At 47.8% G+C, this 27837-nt stretch overlaps 1 protein-coding gene and 1 pseudogene across 11 annotated transcripts in view; one reads left to right on the forward strand and one right to left on the reverse strand.

The window, feature by feature from the left end:
- Window positions 1-2136: 2136 nt before the first annotated feature.
- LOC119515847 lies at window positions 2137-2423 on the reverse strand (annotated as a pseudogene).
- Window positions 2424-5848: 3425 nt separating this feature from the next.
- Window positions 5849-27837, forward strand: part of L3MBTL1 (L3MBTL histone methyl-lysine binding protein 1) — a 36998-nt gene continuing 15009 nt past the window's right edge. For 5 of the 11 annotated variants that reach the window (XR_005213220.1, XM_037812440.1, XM_037812443.1 and 2 more), the window contains exons 1-15: window positions 5951-5977; window positions 11326-11507; window positions 11656-11882; window positions 12241-12382; window positions 12682-12832; window positions 12971-13091; window positions 13745-13829; window positions 22428-22510; window positions 23023-23127; window positions 24053-24188; window positions 24565-24656; window positions 25942-26093; window positions 26574-26650; window positions 27271-27356; window positions 27456-27656. Coding sequence is in view for 10 of the 11 variants with exons in the window: in XM_037812440.1 (XP_037668368.1) it covers window positions 11372-11507; window positions 11656-11882; window positions 12241-12382; window positions 12682-12832; window positions 12971-13091; window positions 13745-13829; window positions 22428-22510; window positions 23023-23127; window positions 24053-24188; window positions 24565-24656; window positions 25942-26093; window positions 26574-26650; window positions 27271-27356; window positions 27456-27656 (1794 nt within the window). In the remaining variant the exon portion in view is untranslated. Of the gene's footprint in view, window positions 5978-11325; window positions 11508-11655; window positions 11883-12240; window positions 12383-12681; window positions 12833-12970; window positions 13092-13744; window positions 13830-22427; window positions 22511-23022; window positions 23128-24052; window positions 24189-24564; window positions 24657-25941; window positions 26094-26573; window positions 26651-27270; window positions 27357-27455; window positions 27657-27837 lie in introns of all 11 variants that reach the window. The other 6 variants (XM_037812441.1, XM_037812444.1, XM_037812442.1 and 3 more) reach the window with 6 other exon arrangements.

Raw genomic sequence — 27837 nt, forward strand, 5'->3', positions numbered from 1 at the left:
CATTTCAATGCTAGACCTGTAAATTTGAGAACTAATAAACCCCCATTGTAAAAGCCAATCCATTTCTGGTATTTTACATTCTGGCAGCTTTAGCAAACTGAACACTGCTCTTCTTTACCAATTATAGCTTTAACTGAACTGTTTTTCCCATTTTCAAGGTAAAAATTATTAAGATGCCCAGTCATAGAATTACCCCTGCTTCCTGACAACATCCAATCCCAACCAAGCAAAACACCACTTCCTCCCCCAAATATCTGAATACAAACCTTATTAGCCACATTTTTCTTACTAGCTATTTTTAATACCTATATTTTGCTGGGCTCTCTCTCCTACCTGCTAAGCCAGAATTCCCACATTCCCAGGAGTCCTCAAGAAGAACTTCAGATGTGCTCTCACCCGAGTGGCAATCTGCCTGCATTGCCTCTTAGTATCCTGAGGTCTTCACTGTGTCGGCGAAGGTAAGGAGGGTGACAGTGCTGGGAATGTACATCAGATAGAGTAGAGGCTGCACAAAGAGGATAGGTGAGAGGACTGGGTGAGTTCTACCTTTACTGAGTACTAGCTTGTGAGAACTTGACCAAGACTGGAAACTTCTATGGACCTCACTGTTCTGACCTCTAAAACGAAGCTTCTTTCTTCAGGAGACTGGTGAGGAGTAAAAGCACAAAGCACCTAAAATGGCTTTGTAGAATTGGACTCTCTTTCCTGGATCTTCCTGAATTCTTCTGCATGGGAGATTTGTGTCTTCCTCCCCATTCACTAATTTATTCAATCATTTATTTATATCAGTATGGATTCATGGATATTTATTTTATACTTTGGATTACAAGCCAATAATACTTTGTTTTTGCTCAAATTGTTCCAGCTTTAGCAACTGGGAGTCCTTTCACTTGGCTCCTGTACCATTTTGACATACCCCATTGAGGTGGGGTTTTTTGCAAAATGTCAGAGCTAGGAATCAAGTCCAGGTAGGGTAGCCCCAAAATCTGGGTTCTAAACCACCACCCCTTCCCCAGACTGCCTCTGCATTTCCAGTCCTTTTCTTGCCTGATCAGTTTGAAGCATTTCTTTCCTGAAATTCCTTCATCTCTTGGCTTCTGCGATGCAGCCTTTTTCAGTTCTCCCCTACCTCCCTGACCACTGTGTCACCTGAACCATCAAAATGTGCATCATCTAGCAGTGGTGTTCTTCCTAAGCTTGTGCATGTGTATGTGTGTATGCATGTGTGACTCCTTCCAAAGATATTCAACATCTCTGTGTATACACATATAATTTAAAGCATTTTAACACTTAATATGCAGTAATTTGGTATATTGTGCACTTTACAACACACTTTTAGAGCACTTTTCACATCAGCTTTTTTTTTTTTAAAGGTCATTTACATAACTTTGTTATTCTTTGTTTTGCATCCTGTCAGAAATGCAAAGTAGCTTAATTTCTTCTTAAAAACATTAATTCTAGTACTCCTATTCATATCAAGGTTTTTCTAAGCTTCAACTTTCTATTTAACATTCTTTGGAATAAAGAAAACAGCTCATTTTAAACGAAGTTTATTTAAACAACAAGACGCTTGACTTGAAGGGAAAACTATCTAGGATTCATTTCTTTTAGAGTAATTTATCCCTACTTAAAGACAGATTGCCCTACATGTAACAGCTACGTACAAAAAAGTTATAAAATTGTCCTTGGTTTTACAATGATAAATGAAAAACATTAAAATTCTCCAATCGAACAAGGTATGCAAGGATTTTTTATGTTGTTGGTTTTTGTTAACAGTGAGAGCAAAATAACTTACTGGAATATAAAGATAAGAGTTGAATGAGCATGCCACTAATGGAGAAAGGGGGTATTTTCACAGAACCAGTATTTTTTTCCCCATCCCATCTCCATTTGATGTCAATCAAAACATACCATTGGCCATTTAGTAAAAAAAAAAAAAAAAAAGCAATATGTTTGTGCACATACATCAGTTAGTTTATATACAATAAAGGAATGGGGAAGGGTAAAATGAAAGAATAGAGAAAACTATACTGTAGTAGTCAGGATGCGGTGGAACCAAATTGCGGTTTTTCTAATTGAGAATGCATTCTTGGTCTATAGGAACAGAGTTCTGGAGTAAAGTAGCAGGCTCCCTTTTTAATAGACACCTCTTGTCTGCTGCTGGAACACATCAATTGTATCTTCAGCCTCCATTTCCAACTGTGCAGGTGTGTCTGTTTCATTGATTGGCTGCCCATCAAATCAGAATCTGATCTGCCTCATTGACAAACCCTGTCGTTCACAATAGGCTTTCATTAGTTTACTAAGTGGTGTATGCCTCTTAATCTTAAACTCACCACAGAACCATCCTGCCCCGCATCCTTCAAATTAATATTATCGTTGTTCTCAGTCTTGACTCCTTCCTTGGGTTTTTCATCGGCCATGACGAGAGCCAGGGTCTCCTCAGCTGCCACTTCACAAAAGAGGTACCAGGTCCACACTGAACGAGCACACACCACATCAGCTTTTAAATAAACGGCTTATCAAGGATTATAGTTTTTTAAGTGTAGAAGTTTTACTTGGGTCTTTAAAAAATATTCCCCTGGTTTCATAGTCTTGTTCTTTTTTAATTTCTATTTCTTTTCTAATAATTTTAAGATATTTTATTTCTCAGTCTCTTTTGAATTGTAGTATTATCTCAAGTCATTGTGTGTGCTAATCTTTCTGTTTGTTAGGTCTGCTGACTGTCAAATACGGCAGATGGTTTCCTTGACTATTTTGTATTTTTCTATTCAGAACATCTCTTTTCGTCTGAGTTGTGGCAATATCTCTTTAGAGCAGTTGTGCATTTACTTGTCCAGAACCAATTTTTGCAATGCTTTCCTAGCTTGAAATACCTTCACCAGGAGGGTAGTGCAAACTTGGATTCCCATCTTGCCCACAGTGTAGGCTTAAGGTTTTAGTTTTTCATTGGTGACTCACCCCAATGCCCGCCCCTTTGTACTGAACATCACTGGCATAGACAAGTTTCCTTTCTGTTTCCCTGGACTGGTATGCTGAGTTTTTCTAGAACTTTCTTCATTGAGTGTATAGTCCTGGGGAAAGGAGTGGAGTGTCCAGTCTTTCTACATGGGTTTCAGTTCCAACTCCCAGTACCATGTGGAACCAAGGTCCCATCTTCTGTCATTGTGTGTGTGGAAAACTTAAGTCCTTAGCAGTTGGGCCCTGTCTCTCTATTCATTACCTACCTCCAGGAAAAGAGAGACATCAGGCCACCCCCTTCTTGCTCTGTTTCATTTCCCTTCTTGTATTTGGCTCTTGAAGATTTCCCCTTCTTCAAAGTCCAGTAATGAATTTATTTTCCTTCCTTGCTTCCTTCCTCTCTTTTAGTATTTTCTTTGGGATTTTTAGGTGGTTGTGCTACAGACAGTTCTGATTTACCAAAGTCCACCATGTTGATGGATCCAGAGATGCTTTGTAATTATATAAAGAATACATTGTGATGATTTTCCTAAAATCCATGGACTACCACAAGGGTGACTCGAAGTCTCCTGTAAGAACAGAAAGGTGAGGGCTGCTTACAAACAACATTTTTCTCATTGCTTTACTCTTCAATACTTCAAACATTGTGAGGTCCATTCCCCAAGGGTTAATTAACTTGGAAAAGATACTGGGTTGGAAGATGCTGTCACTAGAAGGAAGGATTTGGCTTATGTGCTTGTTCCTGAGGGCAGACTAGGACCAGCAGGACAAACTCTGGCTATATCTGATGCAGAATCTTCTCAAAATCACACCAACTTGGGAAGTGCTCTCCATCTCTGAAGGTGTTCCACCAAGCAAGCCAGGTAGCCAGATGTGGTGATTTGAAGCTACATACCCCCAAAAAACATGGTCTTAAACTTAATCCATTCCTGTGGGTATGAACCTATTGTAAGTAGGAACTTTTGATTAGGCTACTTCAGTTGTGTCCCACCTAATCAGGATGGGTCTTAATCCTTTTACTGGAGTCCTTTATAAGCAGAATGAAATTCAGACACACACAGAGAGAAAGCCACAGAGGAAACAGCCAGAAGCTGAACATCAGTGGAACCTGGAGGAGTAGAGAGGCCAAGAGAAGGTGCCATGTACATTTTCATGTGACAGAGGAGCCCAGGACCAAGGATCACTGGTAGCCAGCCCCAAAATACCAGCCTGGGTAAGAAAGCACCACCTTACTGATATCTCAATTTTGGAATTCTCCTAACCTCAAACCATGAGCCAATAAAATCCCATGGTTTACACCAACCCATTGCATGGTATTTGCTTGAGCAGCCAAGGAAACTAAAACACCAGACCACCAAAGTATTGTTACAGGCCAGAAAATAATGTCTCAACAACTCAAATCAGTGGTAGTTCTTTGTTCCTGGGTCCTTCTAGTTCAAATTCCACTTGTCTGTCATAATCATTATCTAAAAGATGCTTTTGTTTTTGAGAAGACATGTGTTTGTATAGATTTTCCACTTTCTTTTAATCTGCTGAATCCCTAAAATAAACCTTTGGAATCCAGAACAAGCACAGCCTGGGAAGAGATGAGAGAAAAATGAGCGGATGGTTGTGTGTATTGATGTGTATAAAGAGGCTTCCATTGTTATGGCAACCAGCATCCTCAACTGATGCAATCCTGTTCCCAATAATAGGAGATGTGATTAAAAATTGACATTGCAGCAAGGAAGAACACATGTAATGTGTTGGCGTGGCAACCAAAATAGTTAAATTCTGCATAAATTTAAACTTGATGATGATAGCAATTTGGGGAATTTGTCCACAAATAGTTAGGAACCCTTTGTTATCCAGACTGGGAGTCAGGAGCCTTAAAGTCTTACCTGGCAAAAACTTTTGGCCAAATGGACCTCAATTTCCTTACCTGTAAAAGAAGGGATTAGATTAAATCATTGGTGTAGGAGAGGGGGCTGGGGCTCTGGGGTGTACCAAGAGCTGCCCTGTTTTCATCTGCATGCAGTACACCACATAGTAGAGCAACAGGTATTTATTAAGCACAGACTGCCTCCAGTTCCATGCTAGGAGCAGAGGATACAGAAACCATTGTGTTTTCTTCCCTCTTGGAGCTTGCAGTCTCCTAACCTCTTGAGTCACACAAATCCATGTGAAGTTACAGCTTTGATATGTGTAAGACAGAGAGGCATTTTGTGTTACAAGAACCAAGAGGTCACGAGGAGGCAGAGAGATCACTTAAGGAAAGAAGCACAGAGGAGCACTGACTTGCTCAAGCCAACACCACCACAGGAACCATTAGTGAAAACAAGTTGTAGGCCACGAAGTAAGTGACAGTCACCACCAATTTAAAAATAGAGAAATGGAAGACCACAGGATAAACTGATGTGCCCCAGGTCAGTGGTAGAAGGGTCACCCGAACCCAGATGAGGCTGATACCGCCTTTTATGGTAAGGCCAGGACCAGGGCCCAGGCCGCACAGGCCTCGTGTCCTGTGGTCACACATGCTCTCCGCCCTTGAGGCCGTCTTCTAACCCTCTTTGGCTCCCCTTCTCCAGGTGGTGGGCAGGCACGGTGGGAAGGCGTTGGGCAGTGAAGTGACCTGGCTGGGGCGCAAGCCCCGTCTTTTGTCACCCACCACTCACCTCGAGGGCTATAGGGTCTCACCCGGCTCTCTTTTCCCGCTCAGTGGTCACTACGCGCCTCTGCGCGCTGCTGTGAGGCAGAGGGTGGGGGACAGGAAGAATCTCGAAACAACTCGCCCGCGGAGCAAACCGGCCCGGCGGCTGTGAGGCATTAGGCCTACGGAGCCGCGGCCTCACAGGAACGCGAGGGGGCTCGCGCGCCGCCAGGAAGGGCCTCGTGTTCGCCAAATCTGGTGGGCGCGGCCGCTCCGCGCGGGAGCGTCGGGCTGGGGGGCGGACCTGCCCCCTTGTGCGCGCAGGCGCGCGCCGCGCAGGGCTCTCACCGCAGCTGGGCGCCGGGCTGCCACGCGCTGGCGTTGCAGGTGAGGATTCCGCGGGCGAGTGGGCTCGGAACCCTGGGGTCCGGGGACGCCGCGCCACCCGGCCCCGCCCAGAGCGGCGAGTGCTCGGGTCCGCGGCCCGGGTGCCTCCCTCCTCCCGAGCGCTCCGGCGCGGGGCGCAGGCGGGAAAGGATGTTCCAGAAAACCGGAGTGGAAGGGTTCTGGGCAGAGGGCGGAGGGGGCCGGGCGGATGCGGGACTCGAGGGCGAATCTGTCCTGCCGGGCTGCTGCTGCCCGCGATCAGGAGGAAAGGGAGGTAGGAGTCTTCGTTTTTAGAGAAATGCAATCAATTAAGAGTTTTTCATTAATGGAGAGGAGGGTGTAGAGGGCGGGGATTTGGATTTTTTAGGAGATGGGTCGTTTGGCAAACTTTCTAATTTCTACCATTAATTTTGGATTTTTATAACGAAAAATGAGAATTTTGTTTTTGTTTTTACCATAAAGGGAAAGAATAAAGAACTCCGCCATGTTGGCGTTTTAAAAAGTAACCGCTTTGCGGAGCTGACAGATCAGTGGCCGCCGCGCCCGCCGCTGTCTGTGCTAGTCCTGGGAGGACTCCAAAGGCTGACGGCGGGTCGCGAACCTGGAACCCCTGGAACCCCGTTCGCCCGGCCGCTTCCACCCCCTCGGGTGGGTGGGGTGGAAGGCAGTTACGGCGGGAGGAGGGGGCGGAGCCGAGGCCCCAAGTTTGAGGTGCTCAGTCTCCCTGGCGATGTGTGTGTGTCGGGAGTCGGGGCGTATCTGTCTGGGGCACTAGCTCCCCACCCCCAACACCGAAAACGAAGGTATTTATTGGATATGTGTTGTGTACAAGGTGTTGAAGGGCACTGGGTGGTGGAAAACCATACCAAGATGGTTAAACACGGACACATTCATTCACTATTTATTGAGCTCCTACTGTGTGCCAGACACCTCTCTGGGTGCTGGGAATACGATGGTTGTTTTAGGTCTGCTTCCCTGGAAACAGACTCTGAGCGGGAGATTTGAGTGTGCCCTTGGGACTGTCACCTGTGGGGGAGGGTGGACACCAGGGTTGAGCAGAGGGAAGAGTTGAACTGCCATATAGGCTCAACAGAGGTCTCAGCCTGTCCCAAGCCTCAAACGGAGGTAAGGGGGCGTGGCCTTTAAACCCCATATCTTCTAGCCTTTGGTTGGCTGCCTCCAGGAGAGGGCACTTGGCTAAGCAGCCCATTTGCCCAGGGCACTTCCCAGAGGGCACTGACACCCAACAGTGCCAGTGACAACCTCCCTAGTTGCTGGACCCTCCACTTTATTGCCTCCTGCCCCCAGCCTCTGAACAGAAGAAAATAGTGTTCTTGCCCCAGAGGCAAGAATGGCTAAGCTATATGTGGGTTTCAATACCCTTTGTTTCTTCTCCTTATCATTCTTACTCCCAGCTCTATGATTCATTCGTTCAGTGACTATTTGTTGAGTGCAATCTCTGGATCAGGCTCTTGGCATGCCAGGTGCTTCAGCTACAGACTTACAAGGAGGTGCTTGCTGTCTCTGGGGGAGACTTGGTTAAATTTTGGTGAAATGGAGCACAGTAGAGGGAGTGATTAATTTTGTTTTGGGGATGAATTCTGGGAAGGCTTCAGAAAAGAGGTGTCACTCAAGCTGGATCCTAAAGGATGATTACAGATTTTTCCAGAAGTACGGGGTGCGGAAAGGGTATGAAGCAGAAGGCATAGCAGGTGCTGAGGCCCAGAAGTGGCTCCATGGGCTTCTGAGATTGTGACCAAGATGCAGCGGCAGAAGTGGACAGATTCCTCGCACTTGGCTCAGCTTTCAGAGCCATGTCAGACTTGTGCTGCTGCTGTGTGCACCAAGTAGAACCATGCCTATGAAAATGCTGCAAATATGGGGGGTGGTATTTAGGCATTGAGGAGGAGTGAATTCAAATGACAGAGAAGGCAGGTCTGGGCTTCAGGAAAGTTAATATTCTTGCTGGGGAGAAAGACACAGAAACAGTAGATGCTGCTAGCCAGGAGCCCACAGTTCCAACATCACAGGTGCCCTGGATCCTATCCCCTCCAGTACAAAGATTTGCCTTCTATAATTATTCCTTTTCTCTTTTACCAATTTCTCCCCCTCTAGAAGCTCATTTTCATCAGCTTATAAGCATGCTGTAATGTCTTCTATTAAAAACAAACAAACCAACCCTTCCTTAAGACCACATCACTGCTTTGTCCACTGACATATCTGCATTGCCTGGAACAGTGTCTGGTATATAGTAAGTGCTCAGTAAATACTGAACAAATGAATGATTTTTCAGAACCCACTCTGGTCAGGGTTTTGTGTCTACCACACAGGATTACTGATGCCATCCTTGTTTGCACAATGATCAACTCTCAGTCCTCATTGGACTTGACAACATCGAGCAGCCTCACTTTGTTGAAAACTTTCTTCACTCGTCTTCCAGAACCCCAGACTGTTCTGGCTTCCCTTTCACCTCACTGCAGGCTTCTTCTCAGTCTCTTTTGCTAGATCCTCTTCCTCTTCCTAACCTATACATGTTGGTGTATTACAAAGCTTCCACCATTTTTAAATACTCACTCCCTAGCCAGTTCTATGGTTTTAAATGCCATTTGTACATGACGATTTTCACATTTATATTTTCAGCCTCAACTTCATCCCTCATCTCTAGATTGTAAGCTTCATGAGAGCACTTTGTCTTGTTTGTGACCATGTCCCAGGGCACAGAACACTGAAAGGAGGTGACACCTAGTAGGTGCTTTGTTGAACAAAAGGCAGCAAACCTGAACAGAAAGACCAATTCTCCTGAAGGGTTTCCAAACAGACCTCTTTCAGGAGTAATCATGTTCATTCCTTTAATGACTGCCAGTGTTTCAAACAAAAATATTAATTCTATTTAAAAGAATTTTAAAAGGTACAAATACTTCTGCTGTATAAAGCAAAATAATTGGAACTCAAAGTTAGGGAGGTCTATTTTATAATTTTAAAAAGGGGGAAAGCAAACCTTGGTATGAGTGTTATCTTAAGTAATCAGGTCGTATGTCTAACCTTTGCCTACCTGATTATAAACTCTGTCATATAGAGAATGGACTCTGTATATCTGTGTGTTAGGGAGGAGAAGCTGGAAAATAAATGAAATCAACAAAACAGCAGGAGAGAGGGAGAGAGAGAGAGAGAGAGAGAGACAGACACCAGAACAAGAGCAAGCAGGAGAGACAGCAACCATTTTAAGCTGATTTTGCAAGCCATCAGCTTACATGCTTTTCCTTTTAAACACATATATTGACCAGAAACTACCAAGCTCCTTGGAATCTGTTAGAAGGAAAAGGATTGGTATTTGTTGAGGGCCTGCTGGTATCAAGACTTTACATTCATTTTCCATTTACTCTTCACCCCAGCCCCTTGGGGTAGATATCATTACCATCTCCATTTGACACATGAGAAAACGGAGGCTCGGTGAGGGTAAGCTGCTTGCTCAGAGTCACATGGGTCTTAAGTGGAGGAGCTGAGATTCACACTCAAGTCTGCCTTAAGCCTAAGCTCATGTTCTCTCCCTTTAACCTTATGCCAGAAGTCACTGTCAAGTACTGCTAACACCTTAAAGCAACTGAGTGTCAATCACTCATATAATTTTTTTAGCAAGTTCAAATTACTAAAATCCAACACAAATATTTTTTAAGCCCCAAATGCATGTCATGCGCTGTTCTAGGTGCTGGGGCTATAGCAGTGAACAAGAAAGATAAAGTCTTTGCTCTCATGGAACTTAAATCATTAGAGATGACTGGCAAACACAGAAAAAAATAAATGAAAGTCACTCTTGGTTATATTGCAGGACGTGAAGGAAGAAAACACAGTAATGACATGGACAGTGGTGGGGCAGGGTATGCTGCTTTCAATCGAGTGGTCAGGGAAGACCTCTCTGAGGAGGTGACCACTGAGCTGAGGCCTGAATGATGGGAAAGAGCCAGTCAAGCAGAGAGCTTGGGGAGGAGCATTCCAAGCAGAGGGGGCAGCAGGAGCTGAGGCTCTGAGCACCGGCCAAGCAAGAGAAGAAAACCAGAGTCTGAGAGGGTAGAGAACAAGGGGAAGAGTGGTGGAGGATGATGTCAGAGAAGACGACGGGTTAGATTCTGTAGGGTATCTACAGAATTTTAAATAGGGATAAGATGTGATTTTATTCTAGGGACAAGACAGAGCCATTGAAGAATTTTAAATAGGATAGGATGTGATTTGGTTCATGTTTTTAAAGCTCTCTCTAACTGGAGAAAAGACTTTAGGGGAGCAGAAGACAAAGCAGGGAGATGGGTTAGGAGGCAATTTCAGAAGTCCAGGCAGAGTTGACGGTGATTGGCACCAGCATGGTGGCAGTGGAGATGGAGAGAAGTCTTCAGACTTTCAGATGTGTCTTGGAGGCGACAGGCCAATTATGATATGTTTAAAGCTGGGCTGTTGGGTATGGTAGCCACTGGCCACTGTCACCATTTAAATTTAATTATAATAAAAAATCCAGTTCCTCAGTCACACTAGTCACATTTCAAGTGCTCAGTAGCCACATGTAGCATAGGTATAGGACATTTCCATCATCACAGAAAATTCTATGAAAGGGTGCTCGTAAGGCATCCAGTGCAGTGGCCCACACATTTTAGGAGTTGAGTTAAATAGTAGATATTAAGTTTATTTGTTATGTCATGAGGTCTCTTTCACATATTTATTTATCAAATAAATGTATCATCTATTTATTAAATGCTTCTGCAGCCCTAGCTTTATTAAAGCAAAATCATGTGCTGCCTGTGTTCTCATACACTACCTCTTTGCTCTTCAGATGCATGCATTTGTTTTATAGATGTTTGAGCACCCACTTTGTGCTTGGGGTTGGAGGGAGTGGTGGGCAAGGGGCATAAAAGAAGGTTATGATCAAAAAAGAACCCACCTACCAGCAGGATGAACCCTGTATGGGTTTGGGAGAACCTGGTATTGAAGGGCTCTGAATCCTAGAGGGAGAAGGGAATGACTCTAGTAGGGATGAGAGTGGTGGCAAGAAAAACATGAGTTTGAACTTGGCCTTAGGACAGCTGTCCAGACGGAACCTTTGTCCTGAGCCCTGGTTGCTAGAGTCAGTACTGTACATCCCAGTTTACAAAGCACCCTCAGGCACGCCATCACCCCCAACTTACAGAGGAGCCTGGGGAAAGTGTAGGGCCTGTCCGAAGCTCTCTCAGTGACCTGGGTGGAGCCAGCAGCCAGACCAGTTGGGGAGGCTGAAGCCTTTCTCTGCAGGTGGCTGACCTGGGACTGGCCAGCTCCACCTCAAAGGAGCTACCCCATTTCCCATCTCCATTGCTTTTGTGGCACAGGCCCGTTACCGATCGTGCTGTGTCCGGTGCTTGTAGGCCTACCAGGATGGAGGGGCATGCTGAAATGGAGGTGCTGAGGACACTGAAAGGGCCTGCCACAGGGGAGGTCAGCGTGCACCTGGTGGCCAGAGAGAGCCCAGGTTCCGGCTCTCATCTGCCAGCTACTGCCTTCATCATCCCAGGTGGGCCAAGCATCCCCACGCCTGCTCAAGCGTGTGGATTCCTGGGGAGGAGATGACTCTTTTCCCCTGCCCAGTCATGCATGGCAGGATTGGGACAGGGCCACCAGGCTCTCATCTGTGTCGTGTCTATCCGTGTATCTCTTTGCAGCCAGCTCAGCCACCCTCGGCCTGCCCAGCAATGCCCTGGATGTGTCCTGCTTCCCTCGGGAGTCAATCCATGTGGGCGCCCCGGAGCTGGCGGCCAGCAGCGAACCGGTCCTGACCACCGTGCTACCGCAGCTAAGCGCCGGGCCAGCGGCCAGCCCCAGCGCCAGCACCGTGCGGCTCCTGGAGTGGACCGAGGCCGCGGCCCCGCCTCCTGGGAGCGGCCTGCGGGTCAGTGTCTGCGGAGACTGGCGGGGCCCGATGCTGAAGCGGGGGGAGCTGGCTGAAACGAGGGGTGGTGGGGGCGGGCTCTGAGGGAGGGCTTCTAGGGGCGTGGCTGGGGGCGAGGCTCCGAGTAAAGTAGTCTGGGGCTGGCACCCGAGGGGCTTTGGGACCGTGGCTCCGACTGAGGCGTTATGGGCCCCCGCCAGCGGGTGTCTGGGGCGTGGCTTGACTGAGGCACCCGGGGCCGAGGGCTGCGGGGCTCTCGGGGCGTGGTGGGGGGCGGAAGGGGAACCGTGCCGCCTCGGAGGTCGGTCAGGGGCCGGTACCTGGGTCCTGGTCCTTAGACCCTTCCCCCCACTTCCAGTTCCGGATAAGCGAGTACGCACCGCTGAATATGGTGGGAGCGGAGCAGCCACCGAGCCCCCAGCTGCGGCGGGAAGGCGTGGCCGAATACGAAGATGGCGAGGCCCGGGCGGGAGGTGGTGATGCGGGCACCCAGCAGCCCGGTAGGCGCCCTCTCCCGGGGCCACGAGCCGAGCCCCTACGTAGGAGAGGAGGCCTGAGCTCCCGAGGCGTCGCGGCCGGGGGGCGGGGCCTGCGGGGGCGGGGTCTGCAGGTGAGCCCTGGGGTGGGGGTGAGGGGGCGGGGCCTGCAGGTGAGCCCTGGGGGTGGTCCTGACCTGAGGGCTTGTCCGGGAGAGGCGTCTGAGAAGATAGGACCAAGGTGGAGGCAGGGGCTGAGGGGGCATGGGCCTGAGTGTGGCTGTGATGGTGTGGGAGGCCTGAAGCTCCCGTGGCCCCCACAGCAGAGCTCCCTCAGGACCCTCCAGAGGATCCCTCTCAGGACCCCCCAGAGGATGACGCCACCTGTCAGTGCCAGGCCTGCGGGCCTCCCTTAAGCACTGGCCCAAGTCTTGGTTCCTCCACTGATGGCTGCCCCCAGCTCTTTGAGGAACGGTAAGGGGCAGGGTTTGCAGCCCTACTTGCTCTCCCGTCTTCCTTCCCAAAACCCACTCCTGTTCCAGACTTAACAGTGGGATGGGGTTGGGTGGCACAGGGCGGGTGGTTCTTGCCCTCAGGGTGCCCCTCCCTCAGGTCAGTCATAGTGGAGAACTCAAGCTGTGCCAGCGCTTCCGAGTTGCTCAAACCCATGAAGAAGCGGAAGCGCAGGGAGTACCAGAGCCCCTCAGAGGATGAGTCGGAGCCAGAGTCCATGGTAGGAAGAGGGCATTGGGGAGGGAAGGGGGAGTCTAGAAGCTATGCCTCAGTTCCCACTGTCCCCCTCCATCAATCCATGTCATGCAAGAAGAAACACCCAGTGACGCCCTCATCATATTCTAGGGTCCCGTCCTGAGTCACATTCTGTACCTGGTTGAAGGGAAATGAATAAATCCTCTGCTTTTTAGGAGCTCCCATCTCAATCTAGTAACAGAGCTAAGGCACATTCACATGAACTGGCACCCCGGATAGATGAGTGGGCAGGTGGAAAGCTCCATCACCAGAACCCAATAGCTGGGACAAGAGGCCAGGGAGCACAGGATTCTAGCTGCAGAGAGGGCAGAGGAGACAGAACATGAAGGTTCCAGTGGGCAGGTAAAATCAGCACAAGGGAGGTTTTCATGTCTCCAGTTCCACCTGAGAATGAGGAGGACTGTGGGCAGGCTGGGTAAATAAGATGTGGGCACTCATGTGAGTCTGTGCCCAGGTGGTAGGGGATTGTCTCCTGGAGCTGTGTTCCTGCTGATGATGCCACCCATTTGGGGCAGAATACCATGTGGCCAGAGAACCAAGTAGGGACCAAAGTCAGAGGCTGGGGCTTAACCCCAGCCCACAAGGACAGCAAGCTGGGATCAGGCTTACCTTCTGCAGGAGAAGCAAGAAGGAGGAAAGGATCCAGAGGGACAACCTACTGCCAGCACCCCAGAGAGTGAGGAGTGGAGCAGCAGCCTGCCTGGTATGGTGGCCTGTGTGTATATATTAATATGAGGTGTGTATATACCCACAGGTGTGAGCCTGGGAGTGCAGGTTATGGTTGTGATGATGTGTTGTGCATATATAGGTGAGCACAGGTTAGCAAGTATGAGAGAGAGTGTTTCTGATTTGTGCAATAGTGTATGTGTGTTCTTGGCATTATTTCATGTGTTTGTCTATCCTCTATTATCCAGTTGTGAGGTGGGAGGTTGTGGCTCAGTATCCGAAGACTTGAGTGGCCTTTACCAGCACCACGTCATTGTTCCCCTTTGGTGGTGTGGGCAAGCCGGCTCTGGACATTGATCTGACTTTCCTATTGAAGTTTCCATTTTGACTCTTTGGTTCTAATCAAAATGGAACAGAGATCATAATCAGCTCTGGCCCTCCAGCCTTCTCCACTGCCATCTCCACATTCCATGTGTCCACTGTCAACTGAAGCTAAGCAGCATTTATCACACTTATAATGACCTGGATACTGTGTAATCATTTGTTTACTGTCTGTCTGCCTCTCCCAAGACTTAAACTCCATAAACACAGAGATGGAATCTGTTTTATTATCATTGTATCCCTGGTACTTAGCACAGAGTCTGATATGGAGTAGATGCTCAATAAATGTTTGTTCAGTAGATGGATGGATGAGTTAAAATATTGGTGGTTCCTCTTAGACCATGGCTCAGCTGTGAGAGTCACTGCCTTTGCTGTCCCAGAAGGGTGGGGTCAGTTCTCAGGATATCCTTCCTGGATAGGTCGAATTGGAGGTGCTCAATCTGTTTCCAGGGCTCAGAACTTCACAGTACTTCTTTCAACTTCTGCCCATCACAGCAGCCAAGCCAGATTTTCACTGCTGTATTTCTCCCAAGGCTGTCACATCAGAAGCTGAGGGCCTATCCCTCGTTGGTTTACAGCCTCTTAAGACTTAGACAGAGGAAGGGGACAAAGTTCAATTACTGTTGGTTCAACTACTCTATCTTATTTGGAGAAATAGATTCATAAGTTAACATTCTTTTAGCTGGGTCTTGTTGATCAGCAGAAGTTATCATTTGATTTACACCACTCACCATCTCAATTTTGAACATTATTGTGGCAGTGGTTTCTGGGCTTTTGCCCTCCTTTCTCCTCCCCCAAGGGAAGAAGAACTATCAGTGGACAGAAAGTTACATGGCTCTTTTGAGCAGAAGTATCTGAGGTTAGGGGTGGAGGTAGCAAGATGGCTTGAGTTCCCTTTGTGTGTGTTGAATATGTTTTACCTACTCTCTGTTTGGCAGTTTGATGGCCAGCTATCAGATTCATGTTTTGCAGACTTGATGTATCTGGTCCTGAGGGTGTCTTCCAATGATTTAACAGTTAGAAATGTGTACTGCTGAGATACTTTTTCTTATTTCTTGGGACCTCTGCTTCTGATGGAACTCTGCAGAAAATGCTCTGGAAGGCAGTGTCCTTTGATGAGTGAAGTCCTTGTTGCATCATTTGACTGATGTCAGGTAACTCATATACATACTCAGGCCTTCTCATATATTTCCTTCACCTTTTCAACAGTCCTTTTGTGTGAATGATCATTTGCTAACACACTATCACAAAAGTCTTTACAATTTGTCCATTCATTTATAGCTATTCTGATTCACTTTTTAAAAAAAAATTTTTTTTTTACTAGAGCAGTTGTAGGCTTATAGAAATTCCTGATATTCTCATATCATCTCTCATTCTGCCTACATCCAGATCAAGTATCTGTAGTGGCACTATTCAGGACCAACTTGTTATAGCCTTTTCACATTAAAAACAATCCAACAAATGCCCTGTTCTATTTCCTTAAGGTTACTTTAGAGATACATTTTTTCCCAGTTTCATTGAGCTATCTTATTATTTCTTTATATGTTCTAGATACAAGTCCTTTGTCAGGTGTATGTATCACAAATATTTTGTCATGGTCTGTGATTTGCCTTTTGTTTTCTAGACAATGTCTTTTGAAGAATAGAAAGTTTTAATTTTGATTGTATCCAGTTTATCATTTTTTATGGTTAATGCTTTACATGTACATTTTTATGACACAAAATTTATATTGAAATACAAGGATTCAGTCCAACAATATAAATTGTATAGATCAGTATGCCTCTTACAGTAAGGCTTTCTTAACCAAAGTCCACGAATCTAAATTAGCATGCAAATTTCAGTGAATTGTTCATTTTTCTAGGGAGATGGTCCATGGCTATGATTAGATTTTCAACAAAGGTCCATTAGTACTTCCTAGAAACTGTGATGGCAGTTTTAATGGCTGTCATCAGGTAAACAATCGACCGTAGCATTTGGAGCCCAACCTCTTCAGTTTGGGGGTCCCCAGGCATGGATCACTGTGAAACACATGTCAAACACAGTACAAGGTTCTCGATTAAACTTCCTGAATATTGAAATGAACTGATATGAATAGACAAAGAGAAGTATCTGTAGCAAATTTAAAATGAAAAAGCCCAGCACACCACGGTACCCTGGTGGTTGCTTCTGATCAATTGTTTTGGAACCTTGGCATTCTGTCCTTTTCTCACAATTTCTGTCTCTCCTTGTAGTGACAGGTCTGGGCTAGAGATGTTAATTTTCAAATTATCTATCCTGAAATGACTGAAGCTACACTGAAGGAGCTTTCTGAGGAAGTGAACAGAACAAGAGAAGAAGGGTAGAAAGTACTGTCTCCGTGTATGGGGATCCACCATTGAGGAGCAAGGTTAGGGTAAAAGGAAGAAGAACCAGTAGTGGAAATAGAAAAAGAAGAAGAAGAGCGCTAAATGAGTGCAAGAAGAATAATTTAAGATGGAATGGGTGGTTAGTGGTACATGGAGATCAAAAGGGTTGAGGAATGAGAAAAGGTCACTGGATTTTGCCACTGATGACTCACAAGAGCAGTTTCACTAGTGTGTAGTGATATGCATGGGCCTGGGTCATTAGGAAGGGAATTTGTCAAAAGGGGGTAAGGTTGTTCATAATATCCTTTTATCTTTTTAATGTCTATGGGATATATATATAGCAATATCTCCCCACCCCCTTTTTTTTCCTTTATCTTGCCAGAGCCTTGTTAATTTTATTTGTCTTTACTTTTTTATTTCCTTCTTCCGTTTTCTTTGGGTTTATTTTGCTTTTCTTTTCCTAACTTAATGAGACCAATGCTTAGCTCATTAATTTTCAACCATTCCTCTTTTTTTGTGTGTCCATTTTTGGCTGTTACTTCCCTCTAAATCCCACTTTGGCTGTATCCCACAGTTTCAATATGTAATGTTTCTATTATTGTTCTTTTGTTTAACAAAGACTAAGAGCCTACTGTGTGCCAGGCACTGTGCTGGATGGTAAGAGTTCAGGGTAATCAATACCAGCCCTTAAGGAGCTCATGGTCTAATTGCACAGATAAATATATAAACAGATATGTCAATAATAGTGTAGTAAGTGTTGTGTTTAAAGTATGTAGATACAAGTGACTGTCACAGCATAAACTGATTTGAGTCAGGAAAGGCTTCATGGGGGAGATGAATGACCCTTCCTTCCTTCCTTCCTTCCTTCCTTCCTTCCCTCCCTCCCTCCCTCCTTCCCTCCTTCCCTCCTTCTTTCCATCCCTTCATCATCCTTCTACTCATTCATTAACAAACATTGGGTCTTGAAGGATGAGAACAGCTAGTCAGGAGGATGGGACAGGGTGAGGGTAGAATCTTTGAGGCAGAGGAATCAGCATGTGCAAAGCTCAGAAGCACAGGGGCGTGGAAGTGCACAGTGAGGCTGGAGAGAGAAGGACAGCTATTTCACAGGGGCTTTGTATGCTTTGGGAAGGCATTTTTTGTGTTTGAAAATAAGAAGCCACTGTGCAACTTAAAGCAAAGAAATAATATAAGCACATTTTAATTTTAGATACATTCTGACAGCAGAATGATTCCAAGAGAGATTAAATAAGAAGCCCTTGGGCTACGAGGCAACCATATGAAAAGGTTAATTATACCAAACGGTAATGTGCATGCATAATTTAAAAATTAATTATACTAGATTTTAAGTTCCTTTAGAGCAAGAATCATATTTTCCTCATTTTTATATTTCACACAGCACATGTTTCAGTGCTTAGCAAATCTATCCTCTCCCTCCCCCAGAAGACTGTAGGATTATTAGGAAAAGGATTATTTCTCTTATGTTAGATACTGTATCAGTATCTAACATATGCTTGGCACAAAATAACATTCAATGCATATTTTTGGGAAGTAAAAAAAGAACATTGACTTGAAGGAGTACTGGCCTGTGAAAATTAAATTTAACTCAACATTTGGGTTCTTATAATTTATCATGAAAATAGCTATAAACAAAAGATATGGATTCAGATTTTTCTATAAAGGTATTGATAATTCTAAAGGTGAAATTTTGAAGCAGCTTTATTTTCCCTAATCTACCTATTTTAGTTTGCCAGGGCAGCTATGACAAATACCACAAAATGGGTTGGCTTAAATAATAAGCATTTATTGTCTCACAGTTTCTGAGGCTAGAAGTCCAAAATCAAGATCTCAGCAAGGCTGTGTTTTCTCCCAGGAATCTGTGGTGTTCTGGTGCTGGCTTGCCACAATCCCTGGGGTTCCTGGGCTTGCGTCTCTGCTTCCTGTCACTTGACGATCTCTTTCCCCCTCTGTTGGCCCTTCTGGGTTCCGCCAACTTCTAGCTTCTGGCTCCTCTGGCTTTCTCTGGCATTCTCTGACTCCTGGCTTTTGTAAGGCCTCCAGTAATACAAATTAAGGCCCACCTTGAGTCAGTTTGGGCTACACCTTAACTAAAAATAGCATCTTCAAAAGGTCCTATTTACAAATTCACATCCACAGGAATGCAGATTAAAATTAAGAATGTCCCTTTTGCTGGAGTATATGATTCAATCTACCACACTGTTCTAATGAACCTGAGCAGAAATTGAGGTCACAGGTTAGAAGATCTCTACAGTCTCTTCCAGCTCCAAAGTTCCCATGATTATTATTTGTATAATTCAAAAGGATGTGGTGTGTAAGCCAATGCTGACCCATTTGCTGACTGGCCCAAAAGTCTATTTATGAGAATAAACTATAAACAAAGGAAGTTTTCTGTGGCAGCCAGCCTAATGATGGCCTCCAATGGGGACTTCCTAGTATTCACACCCTGTGCACACCCCCCTCCCCCATATTGTACCAGAGTTGGCTTGTGTGACCAATAATACACAGCAGAAGTGACGGTATGTCACTTCCAAGATTAGGTTATAAAAGACCCTGAGGCTTCTGTCTTGGGCACTTTGGCTTTCATTCTCTCACATTATTTGCTCTGGGGGAAACAAGATGCCATGTCTTGAGCAGCCTTAAAAAAAAAAAAAAAAAAAAAAAGTGGCACTTGGTCTAGTTTCAAAGCAAGGATAGTGGACCTGGAGAGGTGGAGAGAGATTCAAGAGATACTTCAGACTTGGAATCAGCAGGACTCAGTGACTGTAGGATCCTGGGGAGTGAAAAAGAGGAGTAAAGCATCATATTCCAGGTTTCTGGCTTGTGCGACTGGGTAGATGGTGGTGCCACTGACAATAATAGAGAATATTGAAAGGCTTGGCAAAAAACTTACGAGTTTGGTTTTGGAAACACTGAGCTTGCCATAGAGCATCTGGTCTAAGGAGACAGGAATAAGCAAAAGAGTATTTCTGCAAGTCAAAAAAGAAACAGTACCACATCCAGCCAATATGGTGCCTTTGTACAGATTGTAAAAAGGTTCCTCTTAGTAGCAGACCGATTAGTAAAAGGCAACCTTTCTTCAAGTAGACCTAGGCTCATGGCTTAGCATGGAGCCCAGGTTGGATTTCGGCCTCCATTCACTCCATTAGGGCATCTGTGTACAGTACCAGAATTTCACAACCGCACACAGGGGACTTGGGACTTATTTGGGCTTAGGTACATGCCTGAAGACGCAGCCCAATGTTCACCATGGAGAAAGATGCAGAAACTAGAGGCTGGGGGCTTGATCGGGGTGAGAATCCTGTCAATACTAAAACAGGCGTTAAGACTGTCTCCAGTAGAGTCCATTTAATCTGATTTCTCATCTGTGAAAGGTGTTGCCCTGCCTATGACCTCAAGGCATTGTGAGGATTAAAGAGACAGTGTATATAAAGTCACGAGGCATCTCTGTCCCATGTGGCACCAGGCATAGCACAAAATAAAAGTAGTATATGATGGTGAACAGAAAAGACTGTATACTTGTTATGCATTATGACTAGTGAGAGTGATCAAGATATTAGGGGCCCAGGAAGGGAAGCGGCAGGTTGAGGGAATGGAAGGTGTTCCGGTTGGCTTTTACAAAATACCAGAAATGGACTGGCTTTTAAAAGGGGGTTTATTTGGTTACACAGTTACAGTCTAAAGTTGGCCATAAAGTATCCATCAACAAAGGGTACCTTCACTGGAGAAAGGCCATTGATGACCGGAAAACCTGTTAGCTGGGAACACACGTGGCTGGTGTCTGCTTGCTCCCAGGTTGTGTTTCAAAATGGTCTTCTCCAAAATGTCTGCATCAGCTTCCAATGGCCGTCTTCAAAATGTCTGTTTCAGCTACAGCTGTGCATTTCTTATGTCCGAGCTTTTATAGTGCTCCAGTGAACTAATCAAGGCCCATGCTGAATGGGCAGGGCCACACCTCCATGGAAATTATCCAATCAGAGTTATCACCTACAGTTGAGTGGGTCACATCTCCATGGACACAACCCAATCCAAAGGTTCGAACTTCATCACCAATTCATCTGCCCCTACAAGAATGCATTAAAGAATATTACTTTTTCTGGGGGACATAATATATACAAACTAGCACAGAAGGGTAAGAGATGGCAGGTGAAGAGGGTGCTGATGAGAGGTCTCTGCTCTTGCAGAGGTTCTTAGAGCTTGGCTGTGTTGGAGTATGGCTGATGGGAGGTGAATTCAGAGTTGAAGAGGTGCCTGGGGTGAGAAATCTGGCAAGTGGTCAGCCCATTAGCTTATGTTGTAGCTGGGAAGAGTGACACACACACATTCACAAACAAAATCATTCAGGGAGAAGGAAATGGGTATTATGAAGGACTTGGAGAAAGGAAGGAGGTGTTATGCAGGATGGTGTGGCATTCCCATGGCAAGAAACAAGAAGATGATGAGAAGCTGGCCTCCTGAAGTCCTCTCTCTTCCCTGCTCAGTAAGTCTGGATGAAGACTGAGTGGGAGAAGTGGAAGGTTTCTGGGGGAAAATGGTAAGTGATTGTTCTTAGTGACAATCCAGGTTTCACTCAAGACTAAGGATAGCAGGAAGAGATGTGTCATAGGCTGTTGTGTCAGTGTATGTCTCTGAGAGATTCGATGGCTCTGTTGATCAGTTGATGAAGAAAACACTCGCTTTGGCCCAACTGGGTTAGGTGATTGGGATCTCAAGGTTCCTTACAGTGACAGATGCTTCCAACCACTTAGGTTCCAACTAAGGCAAAAAGGTTCTTTCCAAGTGACAAATCATTCCAAACCTGAATGACCCAGAATGGTGGCCAGGTGAGCCAGAGCAAGGCAGAACTAGAATCCAAGTCAGACAGTCCTAGTGGAGACCTAGGAATGAGGATTGACACAAGTCCAGCACTTGGTATTTCATACACATAGCATCTCACTTAATCTTTAGAGGATCCTGTGTGGTAGGTGAAAGTATCTGCCTTTTCAGATGGTAAAATTGAGGCATGGAAGTTTCTAGAAGAAGCTGGAGCAAGGGATATGAATTGATTCTTGTTAGTTGCTACCTCTTTAGTTGTCTGGGGCTGTCTGTGACCTTCAGTTGAATGCAGCTCAGGCTGACCTGGTCAAAACCTCACCCATTAGCCAACTAGTCTAGCCTTTAAAGGGTCTTTCTCCTCTGTGTTTTAGGCTAGAGCTCCATTTCAGGCTAAATTGAGAGTCCTGCTGGGGAATTCATCTCCCCAACCCTAGGACCATTAGACTCCCACGAATGGACAGGACCTGGGCATGGAGCCTGATGATGGGGGATGCACGTGATGCGTGTGTTTGTGTGTGCAGAGCGTGTGTGTCTGGGAGGGCTGTGGAATTGGTTTGCTTAACTCTGTGGGCCCACCAAGTACATGTCATTTGTGCTTCTGCGTGTACCTGTAAGTGTTCAGGGGAAGAACACTTTTTCTGTGTTTTCCCTCTGACTTCTCTTTTACTCTTTCTTTCCCTATGCGCTTAGCTGGCACTGTTACTAGTCCCCTTGCTCAGAACTTGTCACTCAGCTTTGTCCTTTATACTTGTCTGAGGGCTGAGAACAGGGCTCCCCTGTGGTTAAGACTTTATAACCTCAGATCATGCTGAGCAGCAGTTGCTCAAAAATCCGAAGGGCTTCGACAAAGTGGCCTGAGGTAGGGGTGAGGTAGACAGAACTTGGGGTGGCCTCAGGTCCAAGCCCCTTGAGTCTGGCACCATTGTGGCTGGGTGGAGCCAGGAGGGCACCATGTGACTACAGACAAAAGCTTGTTGTAGAGGTTAGGTTAGAGCTCGGTCAGGGGAGACTGAGGAAGGTAACTCATCAGGAGCAGCCCAGGGCTCAGACTGTCTGTCTCCTCTCCATAACATCAGGTGAAAAGAAGGAAGGCTGGTCGTGGGAGTCCTACCTAGAGGAGCAGAAGGCCATCACTGCCCCTGTCAGCCTCTTCCAGGACGTGAGTTGGACAGTTTCCCCCCAGGAAGAGCCTATCTTCCCAGCCCAGGGACTCAGCACCAAACCCAGGCCTTCTGGTGTTTTCTGTACCTGATGTCCCACAGTGGACTGGTAGAATGGAGAGAGACTGGTGCGTGGCCCAGAGTAGAAAAGGGCACCCTGTAAGGGGCTTCTAGGGTGGGAAGGAACAGGGAGGTGGAACCCAGGCTTGCCCCATCACTGGCCTGCACTCTTTTGAATTCTGGTGCCTTCTACTCAATTCTGTACACTGATCTCTCCATGACTTGGGTGAAAGGGGGCCATCAGTCCAGCCCTCACTCGGCCCACATATTTCAAGGGATCTGAGAGCTATTCTATCTCTGCCTAGATTCCTGCACGAAAGATCCCCAAATAAGCTACCTCTTTGGCAGTATCAGGCGGGTGGGGCCTAAATGCAGCTCCTTCACCCCAAGCTCACTAGGCAAGGATAAGCTTGGATGGAACCTGGGTCCTCTCCAATCTGTGCGTTGACAGTACCAGGCAGTCACTAATAACAAGAATGGCTTCAAACTGGGCATGAAGCTGGAAGGCATCGACCCTCAGCACCCGTCCATGTACTTCATCCTCACCGTGGCCGAGGTGAGCTGAGGCCTGGCACCGTCGGATGCTATCTCAGTTCAGGTTGATGGAAGCTGCTGGGGCAGGAGGGCATGGACTTAGACAAGCAGCCACTCCTCTGCTCTCAGAAAGCACGCAGGCTGGTAGGGTACAGTGCTGGGAACACACAGCCAAAAAACAAATGAAGAACCAGATGAAGTGTTACAGGTGGTGATGTTACTGAATGAGCATGTCCTGTCAGTGCTGGGGGGTTTGAGGAGGAGAGATCCCAAGGGCAGGGGTCGGCATGAGTCAAACAACACCTCTGCCCTCTAGAAGCTCACAGTTGTTTAGGGAATCAGCCAGATAAACACGTTGGCAATTTGTCACGGGTGGTGACACACGTGTTCAGGGAGGTACAGGAAAGTAGAGGTCAGTTCCACCTGAGGGAGACAGGAAAAGCTGCATAGAAGGACCTCCTTTGCTGAGTCTTGAGAGATGAATTAAGCATTCCGGGCCGAAGAAGCGAAGTGAGCAAAGGCTCTGGGGCATGAATAGGCTGCCACCTTCGAGGAACTGCCGTTAGCTCAAGGAGACCAAAGCAGAGTGTGTGCATAGGGTACAATAAGAGAAAAGAGCGGGAGGAAATGTCATCAGGGGCCCTGAGCAGGCCTGAGCCTTGTTAAGTGCCCCCGGGGTTCTGTCCAGGGCTGGAAGAGGCAGGAGGACGTCACAGAGAGTCCACCAGTCTGAGCACATGACCTGTTGGGCTCTGTCCTCATTGGAGGATGGGAGACGGTGGGGCAAAGCTCAGGCTGGGGAGCGCTGGGAATGAAGAAAGGTGGGTGGGGGAAGCCTGCTGCCATTGGAGCCGCTAAGACTACAGGCTGAGCCAGCAGAGGAAAGGGTTGAGGACTGGGGTGTCTGCTGGCATTGGAGTCCCTGTGATTCCCCTTCACGGGGCCAGGTTTGTGGCTACCGCCTGCGTCTGCACTTTGATGGGTATTCCGAGTGCCACGACTTCTGGATCAATGCCAACTCGCCTGACATTCACCCTGCTGGCTGGTTCGAGAAGACTGGGCACAAGCTGCAGCCCCCCAAAGGTAAGGCCTAGCTGGAGCTGGTCACGGTGAGGCAGTGAGTCCTCCTCCACTAGAGCTCACACCCCATCCTGTCTTCCCCTGGGCTCCCCTCCTTCCAGCTCTGAGTTTTCTGACCCTGTTCCCCATTCTAAAGCCGGCCTGCTCTGCATTGCATCCCGATAGGACTCTGCCCCAGGGCCAAGGTGGTCATAAGCCTCAGGCTTTGCTTTGGCCTGGCTCTTTCAGTGTCCACCAGGTTGTGTCCTGTCCTGGGCAGGTTCTTGAGGGGTGTGGGGTCCTCAGGCCTGTTTGATTCTGCTGCTTCAGTGTGGGGTGCCCTCGCCACGGCCCAGCCTCTGCACAGCTCTATGTTCGTCCCCCCTCCCGAGGGGCCTAGGTTACAAGGAGGAAGAGTTCAGCTGGAGCCAGTACCTGCGCAGCACGAGATCTCAGGCTGCCCCCAAGCACCTGTTTGCGAGCCAGAGCCACGTGAGTGCCCCTGAGCAGGAGTGGACACCAGCCCTTGGTATGGTCACTGCAGCTGGCTCAGGGATCTGACTCAGCAGAATCGAGCTCAGCTCTGGGCGCTCTCGTTTGGGAGCACAGCTAGGCAGGGCCAAAGGCCGGAGCAGGGATGCTGGTTATAGGTTCTTCCCCAGTTCCCTCCCTCCTTCCCTACTGCAGAAATCCTCTCCTCTGCATATCCCCTCAGAGCCCCTGGCCACTCCTTCACACTGGACCTCAAGATGTCATTCACGTGTCCTCCATTTGGTTTGGTTTGCTCTGCCATTCTTTGGTGTAAGGTCAAAGCCTCTATTCTGGGAGCTTATTTCTCTTTCCTGTGGACCAACATTGAGTTCCATTCATTCCCAACACCCCACCTCTTGTCTTTTTCTCTGTTCAAAGCAACTGGAAGCTTTATCCAGCAGTTAGTGTCTCACATAGGTCCAAGCAAAAACAATGAGAGAAATGGAGAACCCCACTACAAATATTAACCCTTTGAAGACCCAGAGTTTCCTTGGGCTAGGGTCTCTGTAGCCCAAACTCCATCAGGCTGTTCAGGCTGGGGCAGTTACTCCCCGCACCAGTTCAGCCCCAGGAACCATCCTTGCACCAGCAGATGACTGGAGGGGCCCCATTCGCTGTCGTTACAGGGTATCCAGACTTTTCAGGATAAGTCACACTGTTCACATCCGGCCCCACCACTGCCTAGCAGTGTGGTTCCTGGCAAGTTATCTACCCTATGAAATGGGAGCGATCATACCTGTCTCATAGGGTTGTTATACAGACCAAGTGAGGTGATGTCTTTTGAAGGCGAGGCTTATGCCTGGTGCCTGGAGGGGCCCAGGTAATACTGTCTCCTCCCTCCTCCCTGCAGCATGTGTCAGCCGCCTCCTTGCCCACCTGCTCTCTATTGACCCAGCCACTTCAGCCCTTGCTAGGCTAGGCTTGCCTGGGTAGAGGAGACTTGTGCTCGGCCTACCAGATTCTTTGGGTAAATTCACAGTCTCCTCCCAGTCACTTCTGCCACAAGTGAGGTTTTCTCTACCTGCACCTTGGTGGCCACGTGTTCCTGAGTGGCTCAGGGCTGGGAGTAATGATCCTGCCCTGGAGGGACCCTCTTCTCCCAGCCTGTTCCTCCCTCCCGTCCCCCGCCCCCCACCCGGCCATGGCCGTAACTCCTAGAGAACCTACTCCTTCCTTTGCCAGCGGGCTCTGGGCAAGCACTGGCTGGCCTGGCCCTAGCCGTGGCAGCCCCTCTTCTTGCCCCCAGAGTCCCCCACCCCTGGGCTTCCAGGTGGGCATGAAGCTGGAGGCTGTTGACCGCATGAACCCGTCCCTCGTCTGCGTGGCCAGTGTGACCGACGTGGTGGACAGCCGCTTCCTGGTGCACTTTGACAACTGGGATGATACTTATGACTACTGGTAGCAGGAGGGCCCCAACTTGGCCTGGGGGTGAGGGTGTGGCAGGAGGCGAGGGGCAGCTGCTTTCAAACCTCAGTTACCATGTGGCCCTGGCCTAGTCCCAACATTCAGATCTTGCTCACGGGAGTGGGGTTTAGGGGAAGTAGGGGCTAAGGGGGTGGGGATAATTGACAAATCTGTAGGCTTATTGCGTATCATAAGAAATGCAGCTCAATATTAAATGTTTCATCCAAAAATGCCAAGATGAAGATGAACAAACACAAAATCATGGGATTCATGGTTTTCCCTTAGATATAGTGGTGGTGTCAGTTTTCAGTTAATGTTCCAATTTTTGGACATTCTCATCAGCTGTCTCAGGCTAACTCTCACTAAAGAGTAGGAGGATGGTGAGCCCTGAAGCCCAAAGCCGTGCCGTCATGGGATGGCAGTTTCAGGCCCTCAGAGTTCCACTCGGGACAGTGAGATATTCTTGGGTTTCAGGTGTGATCCCAGCAGCCCCTACATCCACCCGGTGGGCTGGTGCCAGAAGCAAGGAAAGCCCCTCACCCCTCCACAAGGTGACCCTGCAGCCCGAGCAGACTGCCTTTCCTAGGCCTGGTCCCACCGGTGCTCTCCCCTGATGCCTCACCTGCACTTCTTACCTGGGTCTTTAGGGTTAGAGTGAGAGCACAGATAAGTCCTGCAGCCTTAGCTTCTTTGCCTGGGAGTTGAGAACTCCTTAGATTTTAGGAGGGCCCTGTCAAACCTGATCCTGTGGAGGTTTAAGGGAACAAAGTTAGATGATCACTTCAGCAAGGGAACAGGGAGTCCAAAGCTAAGAAAGGTGTCTCCTTCCCTCCTAGGAATATTATACTGGCCCAAGTACAATAAAGACTCAGATGGGGCTGGGGCTGGAGTGGGAGCAACAAGGCAAGAAGGGTAATGGGAGCCAGGATTCCCAGACAGCCAGGGAGCTGGTAGGATAGTAATGCTGCTTGTTTGTGATGAGTGCCCACCTGCCTCAGGAGCCCCGTGCAAGGAGCTGGCTTTGATGATTGGGCTGGGGGGCGGGGCTGGGGGGCGGGCAGGGGGTAGCTTCCAAGTGCCTTTGTCCCTTCCTTGTTCCCAGTCTTGCTCGGGTGCAGAGCTCCCCCAGAGCACCTGGGTGGCTAGACATCGTTCTCATCCTCTCTTCCAGACTATCCAGACCCTGATACCTTCTGTTGGGAGAAGTATCTGGAAGAAACTGGCTCCTCTCCTGTGCCCACTTGGGCCTTCAAGGTGGTACGTTTGCTCTCCCTGCCCCCAGAGTTGAGCTCGGGAAGACGTGGAGCACTCAAGCAACCCTGATGAGGCTCTGCCCCCCACCTCCTATTTGCACAGGCAGCAGTTCCCCCAGGCACAGCACTTGGCCTCCCTTCTGGGGGCCTCAGCCCTGCTGGGCCTTGGCCTGAAGGCACCTGTCTCCCACAGAGGGTCCCCCACAGCTTCCTGGTCAACATGAAGCTGGAGGCCGTGGACCGCAGGAACCCAGCCCTGATTCGCGTGGCCAGCGTGGAGGATGTGGAGGACCACCGGATAAAGGTGGCCCAGGACCGTAGGGCTGGGGGAGTGGACAGGCTGATTGAGCGGGAAGTCTTTAGACTGGTTAGGGGTCAAGGGCACAGCATGAGGTGACATAAGGGAGGCTGCACATAGTGGGGAAGGGAGCTGTAGCCTAGAGGTCAAAGATCTTGGTTCTAGTTCCAGCCTCATTTCTGACGTA

The sequence above is a fragment of the Choloepus didactylus genome, chromosome 19 (assembly GCF_015220235.1).
Source record: "Choloepus didactylus isolate mChoDid1 chromosome 19, mChoDid1.pri, whole genome shotgun sequence".
NCBI classification, from domain to species: Eukaryota; Metazoa; Chordata; class Mammalia; order Pilosa; family Megalonychidae; genus Choloepus; species Choloepus didactylus.